The sequence below is a fragment of the Megascapheus bottae genome, chromosome 12 (genome assembly GCF_031878675.1).
Source record: "Megascapheus bottae isolate mThoBot1 chromosome 12, mThoBot2.hap1, whole genome shotgun sequence".
NCBI classification, from domain to species: Eukaryota; Metazoa; Chordata; class Mammalia; order Rodentia; family Geomyidae; genus Megascapheus; species Megascapheus bottae.
The window spans coordinates 18,579,946-18,599,475 of record NC_143520.1 but is presented as its reverse complement, the minus strand read 5'-3'; the positions used below and the strand labels follow the sequence as shown (position 1 = coordinate 18,599,475).

The 19,530-nt window shown below is 35.1% G+C and overlaps 1 protein-coding gene across 1 annotated transcript in view; it reads right to left on the bottom strand.

The window, feature by feature from the left end:
* Kcnh7 (potassium voltage-gated channel subfamily H member 7) overlaps window positions 1-19,530 on the bottom strand; it is a 468,230-nt gene that overhangs the window by 154,405 nt on the left and 294,295 nt on the right. Inside the window, exons 3-4 of the mRNA XM_090342730.1 lie at window positions 13,179-13,334; window positions 222-650 (exon numbers count right to left, since the gene is read on the bottom strand). Coding sequence (XP_090198856.1) covers window positions 222-650; window positions 13,179-13,334 — 585 coding nt within the window. The remainder of the gene's footprint in view (window positions 1-221; window positions 651-13,178; window positions 13,335-19,530) is intronic.

Below are 19,530 nucleotides of genomic sequence, written 5' to 3'. Positions count from 1 at the left end.
AACTGACATGTTGATGGGAAACCCTTCTGTACAATTAAAGATAATAAATAAGCAAATTAATCCCTAAAGAGGAAATAAAAGTCAATTAAATGAAAGACACACATCTTAAAGTCTTTTCATTATCTTTTTTCCTTCCAAAGCATAAGAATGGAATTAAAAACAATATTAAAGTGACTTTTCATTACTCATCGTATTTTCCATGATAGAAAATTTAAACATACCTTCACTGGCATGTCGGTCTCTAAATATGTTCTTGGGGTGGACACTGAATCCTTCTATGTCATGCACTGAAGAGGCCCTTCGTATACTGCAAATGCTTTCCCTCGATCTGGAATGTGTCAGCTGGGAACTTGACTGCAGCATGTCAGGGTAGAGTCGGTCCCATTGCCTTTTGGGTGAGGAATGGTCAAGAGGACCAGATATGTTCACCAAGGGAGAACATTTGCTGGGTTGTATCAAGGCTTTTGTATCATCGGCTTCAGAGGGGCTGCAGCTTTCCTTTGTAGGAGACTTAAAGTGCTTCATGGCTACAGAATCATCACTGTGTTTCGATGAATCGATGACCACGACATCTGGGTCTTCCTGTGGTAATGACTGCTTTCTATAAGTGAGAACTCTCAGACCAGGAAATTTGAAGCCAAAAAGTTTCCCTATGAAGGGAGAGAGGGAAAAACATTACTATAAGATAGTGAATGTATACTTCAACAAAAAACAAACATGGTTGACTCATATTAAAATACCAAGCAAACATGGTCATTAATCCAAATGAATTCAGTTTAATTGGAATGAAGATTATTGTAGAAAATTTCTCTGAGACCATATGAAGTATTATGTAAGTACTAAGACAATAATAAAACATTGTTGATCTGTTTTCTGTGATAGACATTAAGACAATGACATGTATTTGTTATTTAGATAACTGCTGTACTTCAGTTTTAATTAAACATTTTCCCATTTATATATATATATATATGTTAAAAACAGATACGGAACAAACACCATGTCAGGGGACAGTTGCAGGAATGAGTATGTATGGATGTGTGGTGGAGAGTAGATGGTTAATGTAATGAGAACGGAAGGGAAGGAAATGGAGTTTGGTATGGTATACGTTCATTATGTCTTAAAGGTCTACATTCAGAATGTTATAAGTTGAGTTTCATTGGGAAGCACAGTCAACTGTGTGCCACATCTTCCTCACTCATTCTTGGACACACGAGGACCTTTCGTTTCCAAAATAGATATGAAAGTTTGAATTTGTATTTTTTCAGTATGCATTACTATTTCAAAATCCAAGAGAAGGGCAGGACGTATAAAATGTATCTCAGAGCAGATGTTACAGAAGGAGGTCAACTAATGTAAACATTAAATGGTAGATATTACACACATAAATATTAACTAATGAATATAAATATTAAAACATTCAACATGAAAATATAAGATGAATAAATATACTGAATGCAAAGTTAAACAGAAGATACTGTTTTCACCTTTCACCTTAACAGCAAATGAACAGGAGAAAGAGAGAGAAGAGAGAAAGAGGGGGGGAAGGGGGAGTGGAGAGAGAGAGGTACCATATCTAGTAAGTACAAACAATAGTGATCACTGTGACACTTTGCTTGTGGCTAGCAGATTGTATTAACTCTTTGAAAAGTCATCTGTATATATTTTTTACAATAGACTCAGATCTTCAGCTCAAGGCTAGCATGCTACCATTTGAGCCATAGTGCTACTTCCAACAAAGTAGTTTATAAATACAATGATCTTGATGATCTTGATCAGTTTCAAACCTTCAACATTCTTACCATCCCCCAAATCCACCCTTTCCCTTACTTTTCTTAATTTTGTGTTATATACAATGATTTTTTTCTTTCTTTTTCTTTTCTTTTTTTTGTGGGTCATGGGGCTTGAATATTGCCTGGATGCTCTCCCTGAGCTCTTCAGCTCAAGGCTACCACCCTACCTTTGAGCAAAGCCCCACTTCCCATTTTCTAGAGGTTAATTGGAGATAAGTCTCAGGTACTCTTGTGCCCAGCTGACTTTTAATCATGATCTTGAGATCTCAGCCTCCTGAGTAGCTAGGATTACAGACATGAGCCACTGCGCCTATCATATGCAATGATTTCTTGATTGTATTCTCCCCTGCTTCATTTGTCTACCTCTCTCCCCTCATATGTACTCATTTCCTGGTATTGATTTTGTTGGCCTTACCCTAGAATGTCTAATAAATTATACTACTTGAGCTCTCCGTAGAGTCTATTCTTCAACTAATTAATCTGTAACTATGACAGTGATTTTTCTCATTAACATTTCCCTTCCTTATTTTAGTGAAGTCTTGCAAAGGACTCTTGTTCTGACAAAATGATTGAGCATTGTAAAGGAATTTACATTCAGACTCCAAACTGAGATGATGTGTTCAAATTTGCTGTGGAAAAACTAGAATATTTAGTTGCTCTGACCATTATAATTACATTATGTTAACTCCCTGGAAGGGCATTGACTTACATTTACTAAAAATAATGGGTTGAATAGAGTTTAATAGCAATTACACAGAGTGAACTGTACTCCATATCCTGTAAACCTGAAATGACACTTACTTAATTTCTTTATTAAGATTATTAAATTTGGAAATTTGCAATAAAAGTATTTTCAAATTCCTCATCATTCAACAGAGTTTATATAAAATGTCTTATAAAACATTTCAGAATTAAGTATGATATTTAACAACAAATAATTTTTTCATCTGTGATCTGAGTGAGGAGTGCCAAATATAGTTGAAATAAATTTTATCTCTTCAAAATCATATAACACAATGTGAAGACAAGCCACAGCTATATTGAACATGAAGAGAGTAACCAGTCTGTACAAATAAGATTCAGTATCGGTACATGACAATAATTGTTTTACAAATGTTCTTACACATTTCTTCTAATAACTTTCAAATGCTCAATAAATTGCCAAGTAAAACTTGGTGAGCTGCATCAAAGCTATTTGATTAGCTTTTAATGCTCATGAAATTGAGTTATAAAGTCATTTGCAAATCAATATTTGCAAGCTCATTGCTATGCATTGAAGAGCAATACCTACTTACATTCATCCTTGGTTACATTACCATCCTCCTTTAAAAACAGCTCACTGGCTTTCTTAAATAATGATCACACTAACATTTAGTTTACTCCTATAGTTTAGTCATATCCAAGGTGGTAACAGATGGTCTTTTCTGCAACAGTAGGTTAATATGACCATGTTATATTGCATTACAGATTTAGTTGTCTAACTGTAGTTCATCTGGAAAGAACACACCGAAATTTGCTAATACTTTGTATATTAGAACCAATAATTTTTCTTGAAGGAAAAAATATTTCTGTAAAATTCCCCATATCTTTTTATAATTTATCATTGAAATTCCTTACAGTAAAACTGTAAGTACTTAGTCATTAGTTCAGCTTCTCATGATGTCCACAGACACTTAAGATTTTGTTAACCTACAATTTTTACTAACAAAACTCACATAGATATAAGTTAAACTCACTCAACAATAACTAGCTCCTTTCTATTGAATTATGGCTTGAAGGCACATAGAATCTTACATATAAGTAGTGGTTAAGCTGGACTCTGTAGAAAGGCATGGAGGGGACACATGTGGGCGAGAAGTAAAGTGGGAAATCAGTGAAGGCCATAAACCCAGTTCTTTCCATTCATAAGTGGGTGGTGGGAGGTTGGAGACTATTCTAAATTGCATCCCTGAGAACTGACTTTCCAATCAATTTAATGGCCCATACTCTCAGAAAATTATGTTTATAAGGAATACAGGATTGGGAAGAGGAAAGTCAACTCTCTAAACTCAATTGTAACTTCACCCAGGCCTCCAGACATGACTGGAACTGGGATAGCCATACTGTTATCAAGGTAGCTTTGACACAGTACTCTTGTTCACAAGGATCTTTCTCATGTGGTGCTGCAGTATTAACTTTTTCCTGATCTCAGCCTACTGCCTTAGACCTCACATTATTTCCAGATTCCAACTTGGATCCTATACTCATTGCTGATAAACCAAAGTTAACATGTTTGGCATTTGTATGCTAACAGCCTTAAACCTGGCTAAGTCAGTTCCCTGCCTGATTACAGTTGCCAGGGAGTGGCTAAACGTCAGTCAATATTTTCACCAGCTGTGCTATTCCAACCAAAAATAAAGTGTCCAGATTGCATGCCATGGAGTCTTAGTAAGGGCAAAGATATTTCCTGTGAGTCTAAAAGAGTTATTCTGTGAATTAATTATAGTGCCAGCTATTTATCACCAAAATAAGAACATGTGAATTAGCATTAATGAGCTTGAATGAAATGAGGATACTCACACATCTGACACATAGAATGGGAATCTTAAAAATCAATGTGATCAGTTTCTCTACTATATTCCTAGATGTATAGAGAGATATTTAAGCTCCAAGTAAAAAGAAAAAGGTTAAACTTAGTGGGAGAAAAAGGAAGATGGGGGGGATGGAAAAAAATTTCAGAGGCCCCTCTGCAAGGCAATAAGTAAGTCCCACAGTTAAATAGCAAGAGAAGTAGAGTATGTAGCCCATAGGTTCCTAGAACAATCCAGAGCATTGCCAAAGAAAGCTATCAGCAGCAGGAAGTCAGGGAATAAGTCCCATTCAACAGGGACTTAGTACTGATTGAGTAGCTAGTCTGATTAATGAGTGACAATTTGGCTGGTTTAACTAGTGCCTTTTGGGTTCTAGTTGGAAAAAAAAGGATCTCCAAGGAATCTAATGACTCAGTGAACCTAAAGTTAAATGTGATGAGGACTGGGGGAGCTTTAAAGAAGTAGATGTGATCAGTAATGCCTTGAAAGACTGACTTGCATGGAGACGAAAACACATGACCTTTCAGAATGGCACAAGCCTAAGAGCAAATTGCAATTGTGAAGTCATGTGAATTTTAACATAGTGATAGAGGTGAGGTCAGGGGGAAGGTTAGGTAAAAGGTTTGTGGTTAGACATGAGAACAGTCACAGTAGAAGATGCAACAAGGCACTTCTGAGAACATGTTCACAAACATGTTGCTATTGTCTAAGCAACACTGCTTCCAACTCAGCCAAGGTTCAGAAAAGCAGAATTTGACAAATAGAATTGGGTAAGGGAGATTAGGGAACAGGGCAGGGTGATGGACTGTTTTTAGCCACTCAAGTTTGAAATTCTTCAGTGAGGAGAATGGCAAATCTAAAGCAAACACACTGGTATTATATGTACCTAATTTAATCTTTATGTGCCTAAAATAACTACTTAATAAATAAATGAATGACTTATCATGTTGTAATTTAGTTTCTATAAATTTCTTCCCTTTCCAAATACCAAGGAAGGAGTAACTTCAAGTCCTGTGGAACTGACAGCAACTTAACTCAGGTTGAGTCTGGATGATTATGTAGTCATTACATTGGCAGGGAATGGAATCTCTTAGTGGAGTTTTTTCATCACAAATGAGACACACAAGAGTTGTCCAAATCCCATATGAAGAGGGATGGTCCCTGATTTGGTATTAGCTAGGTAAGGAAGGCTTACAAATGGTTCTTTACATGAGCATACATGTGTGTATGCTATTCTGGACATTCATTGACACCCAATGTTAACATGGAAATAGTGCATATTTTTCATCTGCCTGTGATTATCCTGATCTTAGAAGTATTTATTTAATCTAAATACTTAGGAAGGATAAGACATAAAATTTACTGCAATGATTTCTAGATTTTTTTCTCTGATTGATTTTGTACCATGTCATAGATCCTTTCCCTATATCAAATTTAATCATTAAGAGAGGAGACATCTAAAACATTTGATAACAGTATGCATTGGTTACATTGTAAAATCTTTAAATTCACCTGAATAATAGGTTGTTTTTATAGTAATACGTGCTGGGTGGAAAACTGCATTACTACATCAGCTCTTGGTCTTTGAATTAAAAGATGACCTTAATCTCTAATAAAAAAGTAAAAGTATCATCAGAGGCCTTTTGTAAATGAATTGTACAGAAAATTTCTTTGATCTTCAGCTAGGAGTTTGAAAACTGAGATACAATTTGAGGGAGTAAGGTAGCTGTTGAGGCAAATATATATTTTATCTGTTAATTTCCTTGAGTGAATCCAAAGCATGTGAATATGCCTTAATGGCTAAACTTAGCAAGATAATTGCTTAAATTATGGGCTGAATTTTGTGTATGTAAACTTATCTTCAGTTGAAGCTTTCAGGATAATTTAAACCTTGATTTTAGTAAGCATAAAAGTAAAATTCTCTTCGGAGAGTGCAATTTTAACCTTTTTAAAGAAAATGGGATCTCCTTTATGTACCTTAGTAAGATTAAATGAAAAAGTTCACTTCTAAAACTCTGAAAGTTACTGTGGGGCACGTCACACCAAGGGTAAAAGGCCTACCTCGTGGTCCAGTGCTCACTTCCTGGTTTTGGAAATCCAACCATGCTGTCTCCTGGTTGGGAGGTTTGGCTGTGGTTTGTGATGTAAAATAAGGCTACCTCGAACCCATGGATTGGCCCTCTCTGACCACACCTCCCTCCCCCTGTCCTGCCTACTTTTGTGCTAATAGACTCCTGGTCTTACTTTAGCCCCTTGTATTTCCTCATTAAAGAAGTCTGCTGTGACATTCTCCCTGGTGCATCTGTGTCTTCCCTCTGGAGAGGGAGGGCTGGGTGAAGGCGGCCAGCTGGCACTAACTTTTCTTGGTCTCATCTTAGTCGGGGCCTGTTCTCTTTGCCCTTCCTGCTGGTCAGGAGGCAAAGAGTGCTAAACACCCCAACAGTTACTGTTAGAAATAATATACTGTGTATTGAGATATGTCATATACATACATCTAGAGTTAAAGGTAAAATATTTTTATAGTAGATTCATAAGTTGTTCACAGATTTGAGAATTTTTGGTATGTGATTATATTTATTTGACATAAAATCCACATTTTAGCTCAATAAATATCAGTAAACTTAGACTATGATTTGCTAGATTCCAAGAATCAAAGAAGAAATGTACTGAACGTGTGGAGAAGAGGCAAGCAAGCATTTTACTTCACTAGTTCTATAAATGAAAGATGCAGGGAATATGGTAACAGAAAAAGAATGAAATCCACTAATATGGGACGTTAAAGGTATAGAGCAGCACACAGAACTCATTATACTGGGGTGAAGAAGGATGGATATAATGGGAATGGGTGACTAGATGTGGAAAATTCAAATGCATACCAAAAGAGGCAAGTAACAGGAATAAAGAAAAGTAGGTACCAGCTATATACAAAAGGTAAGGAGATGGATGGCGTGCATCAAATGGAAAAGCACAGACCCCATCTGAAGAGAGTGGCTAGTATTCAGTGCCAGCTTATTTTGAACATAGAATGTATTGTTAGATACTCATATTTTTTTTAAAAAAGCTAGATATTCTAATTTTAATGTTCAACACTCCATTTTTAAAATGCTGGCAAAAATTTCAACTAATTAAAACTTTAAAAAATATGATGTGCTATAAACAAAATGTGTCTGTTGAAGTGTAGGCTATTTATTCTCAGTAACATGAGTATAATCAACTGAGAAAGAAGCCAGTATTAAACATTGGCAAGTGCGGAGGCCATTGGTGAAGACAGATTTTGAAGAAATTGAAATATATATATATATTCCAAGAGAGGATTTGGACTTTACTAAAGCTTGATTGTGAGGAGGAGAGATGTGTTTGCTGAGGGCAGTCTCAATAGGAAATCCCACCCCATACTTTCCCCTACTCCTTCTCTGAGGTACAGAGGGAGTAAATCCACTGAGGAACAAGGAGTAGATTTGAAGTCAGACTCATCAAAATCAAGAGATGGTTGGTTTACAATTCAAGCTATGGAAAAAATTAAGAACCAGGAAATAAAAGTCTTATGTAAACTTAACAGGCATCATAGTTATTTAATGTCTTAAAAGACATTAAATTAACTATATTTCAATGAGTAAAGAGACTTTAAAATTTCTTCTAGTGTAATCTTAACATATCACAAATGTCTAGCTGATAGAAAAAGTACTTTCCTTGTTTTCAAGCATCATTTCCATTGTTTACATTGTAGATTATTTTTGCCAGTCCTGGGCTTGAGCTCAGAGCCTGAGCACTGTCCTTGGACTTTCTCAAAGCTAGAGCTCTGTCACTTGAATCTCAGCACCACTCCTGGCTTTTTTCTATGTATGTGGTACCGAGGAATTGAACCCTGGTGTTCATGCATGCTAGGTAAGCAATCTACCACTAGGCCATACTCCTGCCCTATAGATATTTTTAACATAAGCCATCAATCTCAAAATATAGTTGATTACATCTTTTATTTGGTATTTATATTCATTTGTAGAAGTTAATTGGCTCCATCAGTTGGCTCCGCATTTTATCGATTTGATAGCTACAGCTACTTTCTTCTATACTTGTTTAATATTAGAGGGCATAACTCATTGTGGCAGATCCTGTACCTTTCATAAGGAATACGTTTGTGAAAATTTTTATTTTCCCACTTTTTTGTGTACAGTTCTTAATACTGAGAAATGATTTACTACTGCATTCTATACTAAACAAGTCCCAGACATCCAGAATTTACTCAGCTTAATTTATCATAGTCACTTTCTGTGACCTATCATTTCTATTATGTATCTAGTATACTTTCCCCCTTAAACATATCAATTTAACATTTCGTTCAAAGAATCTAAGCTGCTTATGTTTTCATTTAACATTTATTTTGCACTGTAGTAGAAGTATTTAAATTTATAAAAAACATGCATCTTCTTAAATAAACAATAACTTTTCACTGAAAGGTTTTATTATTGAAAGGATTTCTCATTGAAATCCTACTGGCCTAGTGCATCATGTACATGTGCATGCAAACATATTTAGATATTTTTACATAATTATACATACTACTCGCTGACTGATGAAAATGCCAGTTTAAAATTTGCTCCTGTGTGTATAATCATGTTTTACTTTAAACTTTACTTTACTTTCAGGTAGATACTCTTATCTGATATATATAAGCTTGTAATTGCACTGTAGGATTGATGTAATATTTTTATTTGAGGGTTTGCAAGGAGGAGTGCGTCAGAATCTGGCCTTGTTTGGTCGTATTGACTTATCTTTTTTATATTTTTATTGTAATTAATAGAAGGGTTACATTATATTTGCCAGATAGAAGGTACATTACTTCACATACATTGATACCCTTTCTCATGTCTTGGTCCCCATTTCCCAGTGCAATCTGAGGTCTTGCGACATGAATATTGGTAGATCAAAGCCAGTTCAGCCAGAAAAGTCTGTAAAACTCCATCTTCAATGAAGCAGCATAATCAACTCTGTCTTCCTCCTCCCTCCATCTCTTCCTTTCTTCCATCCTTGCTGTTCTTTTGTCTTCTGAAGGATGTTTAAAGTAGTCTATATCATCAAAAATCTCTGCCTCTCTCTGTCTCTCTCTGTCTGTCTATCTCTGTGTCTCTGCCTCTGTTTCTTTCTGTCTGTCTGTCTGTCTGTCTGTCTGTCTGTCTGTCTGTCTGTCTGTCTCTCTCTCTCTCTCTCTCTCTCTCTCTCTCTCTCTCTCTCTTCTCACACACTCTCTCTCTTTTTCTGCACAATCTGAGACTTGAACTCAGAGCCTGGATGCTGTGGGTGAGTCTCTTTGTGCTGAAGGCTAGAGCTCTACCACATGAGCCACAGTGGTGAAACAAACAAACTGTGATACTCACAAACTACTATGCTACAAATGTTACAACTTGGAAGGCAGTTGGTGGGGGAGGGGAAGTGGGAGAAAACACAAGGGAAGGGTAACAATGGTCAACAAGAAATGCACTCATTACTTTACTTATGTAACTGTGACCCCTCTGACATCATCCTTCCAATAAAATATAGTAACGTTAAAAAAAGAAATAAAGCAGCAGGGTTTGCCAAAGATGACACATTATGTGAAGAATAAATAGGATAGTATCAGAAGCTATCCAGTATAATATGGATCCTTTTAACCTTTTTTGCTTGATTTAGCCATCAACTATTCAAAATTTGACACAAAATAAAAGAAATGTAGACTACTGACAAAAGATGTGTAATCAAAATAGATACACTGGCTGTAAATAATGGAACTTTGGAATGCACTGGTAATGGTTTTATCTGTATATTCATATTCCCTCAGTATTCTCTTTGTGACAGCCATAGCACAGAGAAATCACTGATGTCCACCAATGAAGGAATCTTATCTCTACTGTGGTCATCAAGACTTTCACATGAGGTAATTGGTTGGATATAAAATTACATAGTCTGCCTATTATATCCTGAGAGTGTACAATAGATTCTCCTCCATTTGGAACACTGAAATTTCAATTTGTGTTTCAGTTATAAGTAAACAATTCAAATCCCTTTTTAAATCTCTATCCATGTCTTTCTGCTGGTATACTCTTTTCCTTTTTATTTTCACAGAATTTATTGAGCTATATGAGACAACCATTCCATGGGGAAAATGGAAAAATATTGAGAAGAGAATAAAGAATATATACTAGGAAATCATACACTCCCAATGAAATTGATTTTTTTCATATTTATAAAAGAAATAAAGGATGACTTCAGCTAATGTATATTCCCAGGGATCATTCAATAATGGCTAAATGTGTCAGTAGAAAGATAAAAGTATTATAAAACAGAGACTGTAAAGGATACTTCTATGAAGTTAGAAAAGTATTTTATTTTTAAATTATGTCTATATATAATAGATTAATAAATTAGAGATTTTGATAGTTATCTCACAGTATGATATTGTTCAGGGTAATCATGTAGAATACTGGAACTGTATTATATTAAGATTAGCTATAAAATTGTGTAGGACAATATTAGCCAGAAAAGAATGTAACAATATAAACCAGTTATACAAAGCAAAATGTATCTACCCAACTTGTCCTTAAAGTGTTAATGATGGATTAGGGGCAGGGGGAGAAGGTGCTGAATATGAAAAGCTTTGAGAATATGTTACCTATTGCTGAACCTTTGCTGAGAAAATGAGAACTGAATGATTTACATTACATAAATGTTTTACATTAAATATCTCCTAAAAGAAAATGAAAGAATTTGTGTAGTAATAGCTTACCAAATGCTTTAATGTTCTTAAGATTTTATATGAAAATAAAGGAAAAATAAAAATATACAGTAGAAAAAATGAGACAAAATAAACTGTAAAACTTAACTAACAAACTGAATATAATACTGAAAGAATTAATAAATTAATATTTATTTGTGGGAAATTCATAAAACAATTTTAAAGGAAAAAGTAATAAAATAAAAAATTTGAAAAGGTATTTTCTAGAGACAAAGGAAAATGAAAATGTAATCAAGGATGAATTTTCATGGTTTTAGGAAATGGGACTCTAGTAAATTTCATTTGAATAACTGGAGTACCATTGATAGAACATAATATACGTATACACACACACACACACATATATATATATATGTATGTATGTATATATATGTATATATATATATATTGTGCAGTCAGTCAGCACAGAATGGACCAATGTTCTTTAAAACAATGAGTTTTAAGAAAAAAGTTATCTGTCACTTTTACTGTAGTTTATGAGTCAACAAATCAGAAGTGAATTTGAAACAACAACAACAAAACATAACAAACTTCTGGGTGCAGTGATTCATGCCTGTAACCCTAGCTACGCAGGAGGCTGAGATCTGAGGATCACAGTTCAAAGCCACAGGTACAAAAGTCTGGGAGATTTTTAAATGTAATTAACCACCAGAAAACTGGAAGTGGCACTGTGGCTTGAGCTGAAGAGCTCAGAGACAGGGCTCAGACCAAGGGTTCAAGCTCCACAGTCAAAAAATAATGGTCAGAAAAATAAATGTTTATGGTAAGTAAATGCATGATCCTTATTCATAATGAGATACATATGTTAAAGCAAATAAAGTACTATTTTTCTCTTATTATGACAAAAATTAGCAAGGTTGGCTCTGATTCATTCTGTTCCCATTGTTCTTGATAATATGTCTAATGTACTACTAGAGCTAGTGTAAAATAGTGTGGAATGAAATTGGGAATTATCTGTAAAGATTACATACACATGAACCTTTTGGCCCTTAGGATTCATGATGATAGTTTTGTCTGCAGTGTGTGTATGTGTGTGTGTGTGTGTGTGTGTGTGTGTGTGTGTGTGTGTGTTTTCTACATGAAAATACATATGCACTATGTGCTCTTCCTTTTTACTTCAGTGCTGGGCTTGAACTCCAGACCTCTTTTTCTTCAAGTTATTTTTATTATAAAGGTGATGTCCAGAAAGATGACAGTTACATAAGTCACATAATAAGTATATTTCTTTTTGAACAGTGTCACTTCTCTCCTCATTTTTTTCAATTTTCCCTCCTCCCGAGTTGTATTGATTAACTTTCAACATATTGTCTAGTGTGTATCACTGCTAAATTAGTTTGCCCTTTCTCCCACTATTTCTGTGCTCCCCCTACCCCTTCCCAAACAGATAAACTTACATACAAGATAAAAAAATTCAACAAAGAAATAAAAGAGTAAAAGCAAAAGCAAAAAAAATCATCAAAAGTGAAATAAAGAACCTCTTGTTTCCACTCACTGTAGCTTATTTTGAAAAAAAATCATTTTCTATGATCATAAATAGACCATGGAAATGCTGCACCACTTGATACATAGTCTTCACCATCCTTTGTGTTATCCCTTTTGGAGATATTTCCTTAGGATTGTCTTCTGATCATTCTCCCCTATCTGATCATTTTTCCATTATAGAAGCATGCCATCACAAGCAAGTTATAGGTTGAGATATTGTCTTGCTAACTTTTTCCCAGTTCTGCCCTTAAGGCTGACCCTTTCAAGTTCTGTTGCTTCTGAGTAACTGTAATTAATGGCATAAATTACTGACACCATTTATAAAAAGTAAAGTTGGTACATAACCTAAATATCTATCACTAAATTGTTGATAAATATATTATTCCATATTCAAAGTATATGATTTCTTTCATTCAGATGAACTATGAAAAGTATTAAAATTATTATGGGGTATGGATTTCTTGTACAAAATTTATGAATACAGTTTGAGAAAATAACGATGAATGTTTTTAAATTATTGCAGTAAGAGAATATCAACAGCTTTTGCACAGATAGCCTTTTACTTACGGTTTACAGTTTTGACTGGTAAGATTGGGTTTACCCTCTCTGGGGATGCAGCACTTTCTTCATCTGTCACATATTCAAAATTAATGATGAACATCATAGCCACACCTTCTTGATTTTTCACAGGAATTATATGAGTGTTACAAATGAAAGTGGATCCTAAGGGAATGAAAAATGACTGTTAGATCAAAAATGTCCTTTTATTTTGAGCTGTCAGTAATAGTAAAGTTGAAACAGTAAGGTTGAAAGTTTACATAGAATGTAGTATCTCAAATGACCAGTGAAATTCAAGAAAAGTTATTACATTTTTTACTTTGCATACATAACCACTTATGTTTTATTATATGCATGTATAGAAACATACATGAGACTGCTGGCTAATTTCATTGCTATAGTGTAGAAAAACAATCTTGTAGTTTCACCTTCTTCCCTGTAGTAATTAACATTGGAGAAATGTACTCTAACTCTGTACTTACAAGTTGGTAGCAAATCTTCATTAAATCTACCTGTATAAATAATAAAGATAATTTAACCCTTCCTCTCAAAATCAATGATACATAAATGCAATCGAAGAGATACCGTCTTTTAAATCAGTTAATTCAGACTCCTTGGGTCTGACTTCTCGTAGTCCCTTTGGACACATTTTTTAAATTGTATTTTATTGTCATGATAATGTATCGAGGGGTTACAGTTACATTCATCAGGTCCTTGTACATTACTTCTCAAATCTTGATACACCTTCTTATGTTTTGCCTTTGGACACCTTTTTCATGTCTTTCATTTGCAATACTTACACTCTTTAATTGTAAATGATGACAATATCACATGATAGAGGTTGTTTTTTAGGTTTACTAGTATTGTAAAGGCACAAATTTAAGGGGAGAATTCTTGATTTTGTAGATGATGTCCATGTTCATAGCTGCTTTCCATTCTAAGCAGCAAATAATACCTTGAACAGGAGGAGAGTGAGGTTTCAGTACAGGAGAAGATCAGGGCTAGGGGCACTGACAGAAAACTGAGGGATACAGCTGCTCCCACAATAGGAGAAGCCAGTGGTTGATAGCATTCTAAAACAGTGCCTATATAAACTCTGAATATTACAAACAAAACCATTATGGTATGAGATTATGCTTTACTGATTTCTGATCCTTTAATTCTGGCTTCTTCTTCCAAGACTGTAAACAAAAGCTATTCTTCATGCTGCACTGGATTGAAGATAGCACAATTGAAGACTCCAGAGAATGACCCTGGTGATCCAATTATTATTTGCAAAATTGTTTCAGTATCAATATATTCTACTATCCACAAAACGATCTTGCAAACACCTTGTTGAAGCATAGTGTCTCTATAACTTAAGGATGCCTATGCTTTAGTTACAATTTAGCTTTTCAAATATAGATAACCAAATTTGAGAGTAGATCATATTATAATTGATTTCATATTTTATATAAGGCAGCAGATGCTGGAAAAGAAGCTTTAAGAATGATTTGCTGCATCCTCGGTCTTCAGCTATATCTTCAATTCATTTAATAAAATAGTTAGCTAGAGTACTTGTCATAGTTCCCATGGTAACAAATGGGCTGGCTTTAGTAAACACAAAATAAGCAATTTAAGAGTGTTCCATTAGAACTAAATATAGAACTGCTTCAGGCCAGGAATCACAATACACACTGGTTAAACAGAGAGTCTGAAAAGATGTGAGAAATAACCATGATGTACTTTCCTAATGAACCAAAATACATATTGATTTTACCACTTAAAATGACATTTCCTGGATCATTTCAAATACCATTATGAAATCACAGATTTGTTACTTAGCAGTTTCAAATCTTTCAACATTTGGGGATATACTGTTGATTGTAAAGCAAAACATAAAACATAGACTTCTGAGGAGAGCAATAAATAAAAGATGCAAGGAGAGAGAACTAATAGGTTTATAATAGAATGGAGCAATTTTTCTTCTAGTAATAAAGGGAAGATTTATGCCCTTTAATACAAATACTTTCAAATTTGCTATGTAGTACTGAGATTTTATAGAACTTCACAAAAAAAACAGAGCAATGAATATATACACCCCCTATGTTACTAAATAAGTGCAAATGATCTAGGATTTACTGTCCATTATCATTGTCTCCTATGTGTTTCTGCTCAACAATAATCTTCTCAGATGAAGATTCACATTGGAATGCTCTTCAATTTTAGTATTAGGATTAAATATCTCTGTTAATCTTGAATAACCTTCTGGAAATCAGTCAGTAAACGAGTTACATGGAATTTACAGGACAAAGAGAACAAAATGTATTATATTGAGTAAAATGGTTTTAGCTTACACATAGTCTAAACCTATCAAGTTCTGTCAAGACACAGCTGTGATAAAGTGACATGTCTCTAACGAGTTATTACCACATGGTCCTAAATAATGTTCTAACGAAGCATTGACAGTAAAAGCATTGGGGAGATAATATAGCAAACACTAATTTAACAATGAAGAGAAAAGATAATATTAAAAGAAGAGAGATCAATAAATCTGGGAGATTTCAGATCTTACTTGTTTTGCTGGTCTTGTGGCTTGAACTCAGGGCCTGAGTGCTGTCCTTAGGCTTTCTCAAGGTTAGAGGTCTAACACTTGAGCCACAGCACCATTTCCAGATTTTTCTATGTATAAGTAGTACCGAGGAATTGAACTTGGGTCTTCATACACTCTAGGCAAGCACTCTACCACTAGGCCAAACTCCCTGCCCTCAGATCTTATTAAAATGCAAATTGTAGCCAGGTTCAGTGTCTCACGTCTGTAATCCTAGCTACTCAGGAGGCTGAGATTTGAGGATCAAGGGTCAAAGCCAGCCTGGGCACCAAAGGATCAGAGATTCTTATCTCCAATTAACCTCTAGAAAACAGGAAGTGGGTCTTGTCTCAAGGGTAGGGCGGTAGCCTTGAACTGAAGAGCTTAGGGACAGTGCCCATGTCTAGTTCAAGCCCCATAACCCACACACAAAAAAGTGCAGTTGTATTCAAATGAAATTATTTACAATAATATATTATTTATAAAGTTTCTTGTGCAATTATACTATATTCATATTAGTTTAACTTAGGCTCATTTCTAATTTTTTTCATATATTTTATTGTAATTAATAGAAGAATTACATTATATTCACCAGATAGAAGTGCATTACTTCAAATACATTGATACCCTTTCTCATGTCTTATTTTCCTCCCTACCCTATCCAACTTCAAATAACAAAATACACATACATACAATATATCAGATAACCAGGTGATATACTGTAGCAATATGAAAGAACCAAGGGACAGCAAAAGAAATGAGAGATAACATAGTACATTAATGACAACAATCACTCATTCTATGGCTTTTGAGTCTATATCCTGGAGGTCCTTTCATTTAGCTTCATTCTATATGGCCTTAGGTATCTAAGTTTTTTTCTATTGTACATCTCTGCTAGGAGTGCCCAAGGTTTCTACTGATTCGGACAAATGTGGGAAACCATTGAGCTTATGTTCTTTTGAGTCTGGCTTACTTCACTTAACATGATTTTTTCTGTCTTTCTATTTCCTTACAAATGAGGCGATGTTATTCTGACAGCAGCATAGAATTCCATTGTATATAAATACCATATCCTCTTGATCCACTCATCAACTGAGGGACATCTGGGTTGGTTCCATATCTTTGCTATGGTAAATAGTGCTGCAATAAACATTGTTCTCCTAGTGGATTTAGTATGTCCTTGTTTCTGGACGATTGGGTAAATGCCAAGTAGTGGAATTGCTGGGTCATAGGGCAGTTCTATGTTTAGTCTTTTGAGGAACTGCCATACTGCTTTCCATAGTGGTTGAATGAGTTTGCACTCCCACCAACAGTGTAGTAGTGATCCCTCCTGGCCACATCCCCTCCAGCATCTGTTATTAGATTTCTTGATTTGGCCATTCTAACAGAGTGATGGAATCTTAGAGTTGTTTTGATTTGCATTTCTTTTATTCATTTCCAAATGTTTATACTGAGTACAGATATACCCTAAGTGAAAAGATTATTTAGGAGGAATAATATTATTTTTAATAAAAGTTCTAAAATTAAAATTTTTGACTATTGCCATTGAGCAAGAAAACACTAATCAAATAATTATGAAAAATCATCTATTGATAAGTCAATGCCATCAACTTAGCTGTAGTTTAAAGTAATTTATGCCTTACCGTATTAGCTACTTTGAAAATAACTTACTAATCTCTCTGTCTCTGTCTTTCTGTGTCTGTCTGTCTCTCTGCTAGTACCAGAACTTGAACACAGAGGCTCACATTCTTCCTTACATTGGTGATTGACTGGAATTCTGTCACTTGAGTCATGCTACCAATTAATTGGAAATGGAATCACACAAACTTGTCTTCCCAGCCTGTCTCCAAATGGTATTCCTCCTGTGAATAGCCAGAATTAGAAATGTGAGCCAATGGGATGGTATATCAAGGTATTTTATTCTACTCTCTGTGTTCACAGGGCATCCTAAACTCTTAAGAAATAACACAGAAGTCATTGCACCTAAAGCAGTATGGGAGTGGGATGCAGGGAGCCCCTTCTTGTGGAAGACTAATTTTCTTTCAATTGGATGGAAAAGGATTGGAAAGTTCTGTGCAAAGATTGACATCAATTGTTCTCTTGTAGGGAAGGCCAGGTTAAAGTTATCAAAGACGCTTAGCCAGCAGGGCTGGCAGGTAATTCTAATGGTTTGGACCATTGTGGTAGAAATCAAAGTGCTTAGAAGGACATTATATGTTAAAATTAGAAAAGAATAAGCCTAGCTATTCAGTAGGCTGATCTGAGAATCACAGTTCAAAGCCAACCTTGGCAGGAAAGATTGTAGGACTCTAATTTCCAGCTTAACTACTAAAAAGCTCAAAGTGGAGACATGGAGAGCCTTGAGCAAAAATAGCCTGGGAGAGGGGCTGAAAATGTGGCTTAGTGGTAGAGTGCTCACCTAGCATTCATGAAGTTCTGGGTTTGATTCCTCAGTACTACATAAACAGAAAAAGCCAGAAATGGTGCTGTGGCTCAAGTGATAGATTGCTAACCTCTAGTAAAAGAAGCTTAGTGATAATGCCCAGGCCCTGAGTTCAAGTCCCAGGACTGGTTTAAAAAAGGTCAGATTCAACACCCATGCCTGGAGTTCAAGTCCCAGCACTTACACACAGCGATACAGGAGCAGAGAGCATCGATATGGGAGCAAAGTGCTTGCCTAGCAAGTGCAATGTCTTAGTTTGATCCCCTGTGCCAAAGAAAGAAAAGAAAAAAAAAAACATACTGTGAACTCCCCTCCTCATACACACACAAGAAAAGTAAAAACAGAATCATAGACAGGATTGAAAGGATGTGAGAAAACAGGTACAATCACAGTTGAGATCAAATTTATCAGCTAAGAAACTGGCTTGATAGGGGTGGGCTTTGTACATTGTGACTATTCATAGGCTTTGCGTATTATGACTTCAAAATTGTTTATAAGATATTAAATTTACAATACAAAAAAGCACATTTGGTTATATGAGGCAGAGCTGAGTTTAGTTCAGGAATTGCCCTATACCATGGTTGTCCTTTTGAGAAAGAAATAATATAGACTCATATTAAGATTTAATGAGGTGGGGCATTCAAATAGGAAAGTGTGTGACTTCATTCTAGATGTCCTGTAGGGTCAAGAAGAAAACAAAAGGAGAACCACCAAAGCTTGTGAGATAGCAGAGTAAGATGACAAGAAAATTGTGATTAAAAGAGGGAAATATTTCAAAAAGCAGTACCATCAAGGAGATAATTCATACTGGTAGGCACTGTGAGAACTGAGAAAGCATGGCAGAGGCGCAGTTAGACATTTTGGTAGAATAGTCACTAGGAAACTTGTTGGAATGCATTCAAGGGTGGATGATACTTCAGGAAATAGATATATTCATAGAAAATTCTTTTGAAGCATTTTTATAAATAGATGAACTAAAGCATGTGATGGAAACTGAAGAAGGTTTAAAATATACATTCTACATTAAAATATTGCAATATATTTGGATACTTACATAAAGTAGATCAAATAATTTCCAATAACTCCATTTAAGTTTCATTTATAGAAAATTGTGCTCCTAGTGAGGATAATTTCATTCCAAGACAGTGTTTTTTCTCCCTTTGAAATTCAGTTCACTTCAGTATCAACTTTTCTTTCATATGCACAGTGTCTGCACAAAATACCATCCTGGCTATTGTGTACGAGCACATTGACTCTAAATCAGGGTTATATTTCATACTGGCTCAGTAAATGTCTAGATATTTATTAAGTGGGAAATCCTCTAAGTTTCCTCATCTGTACAAGGGAGA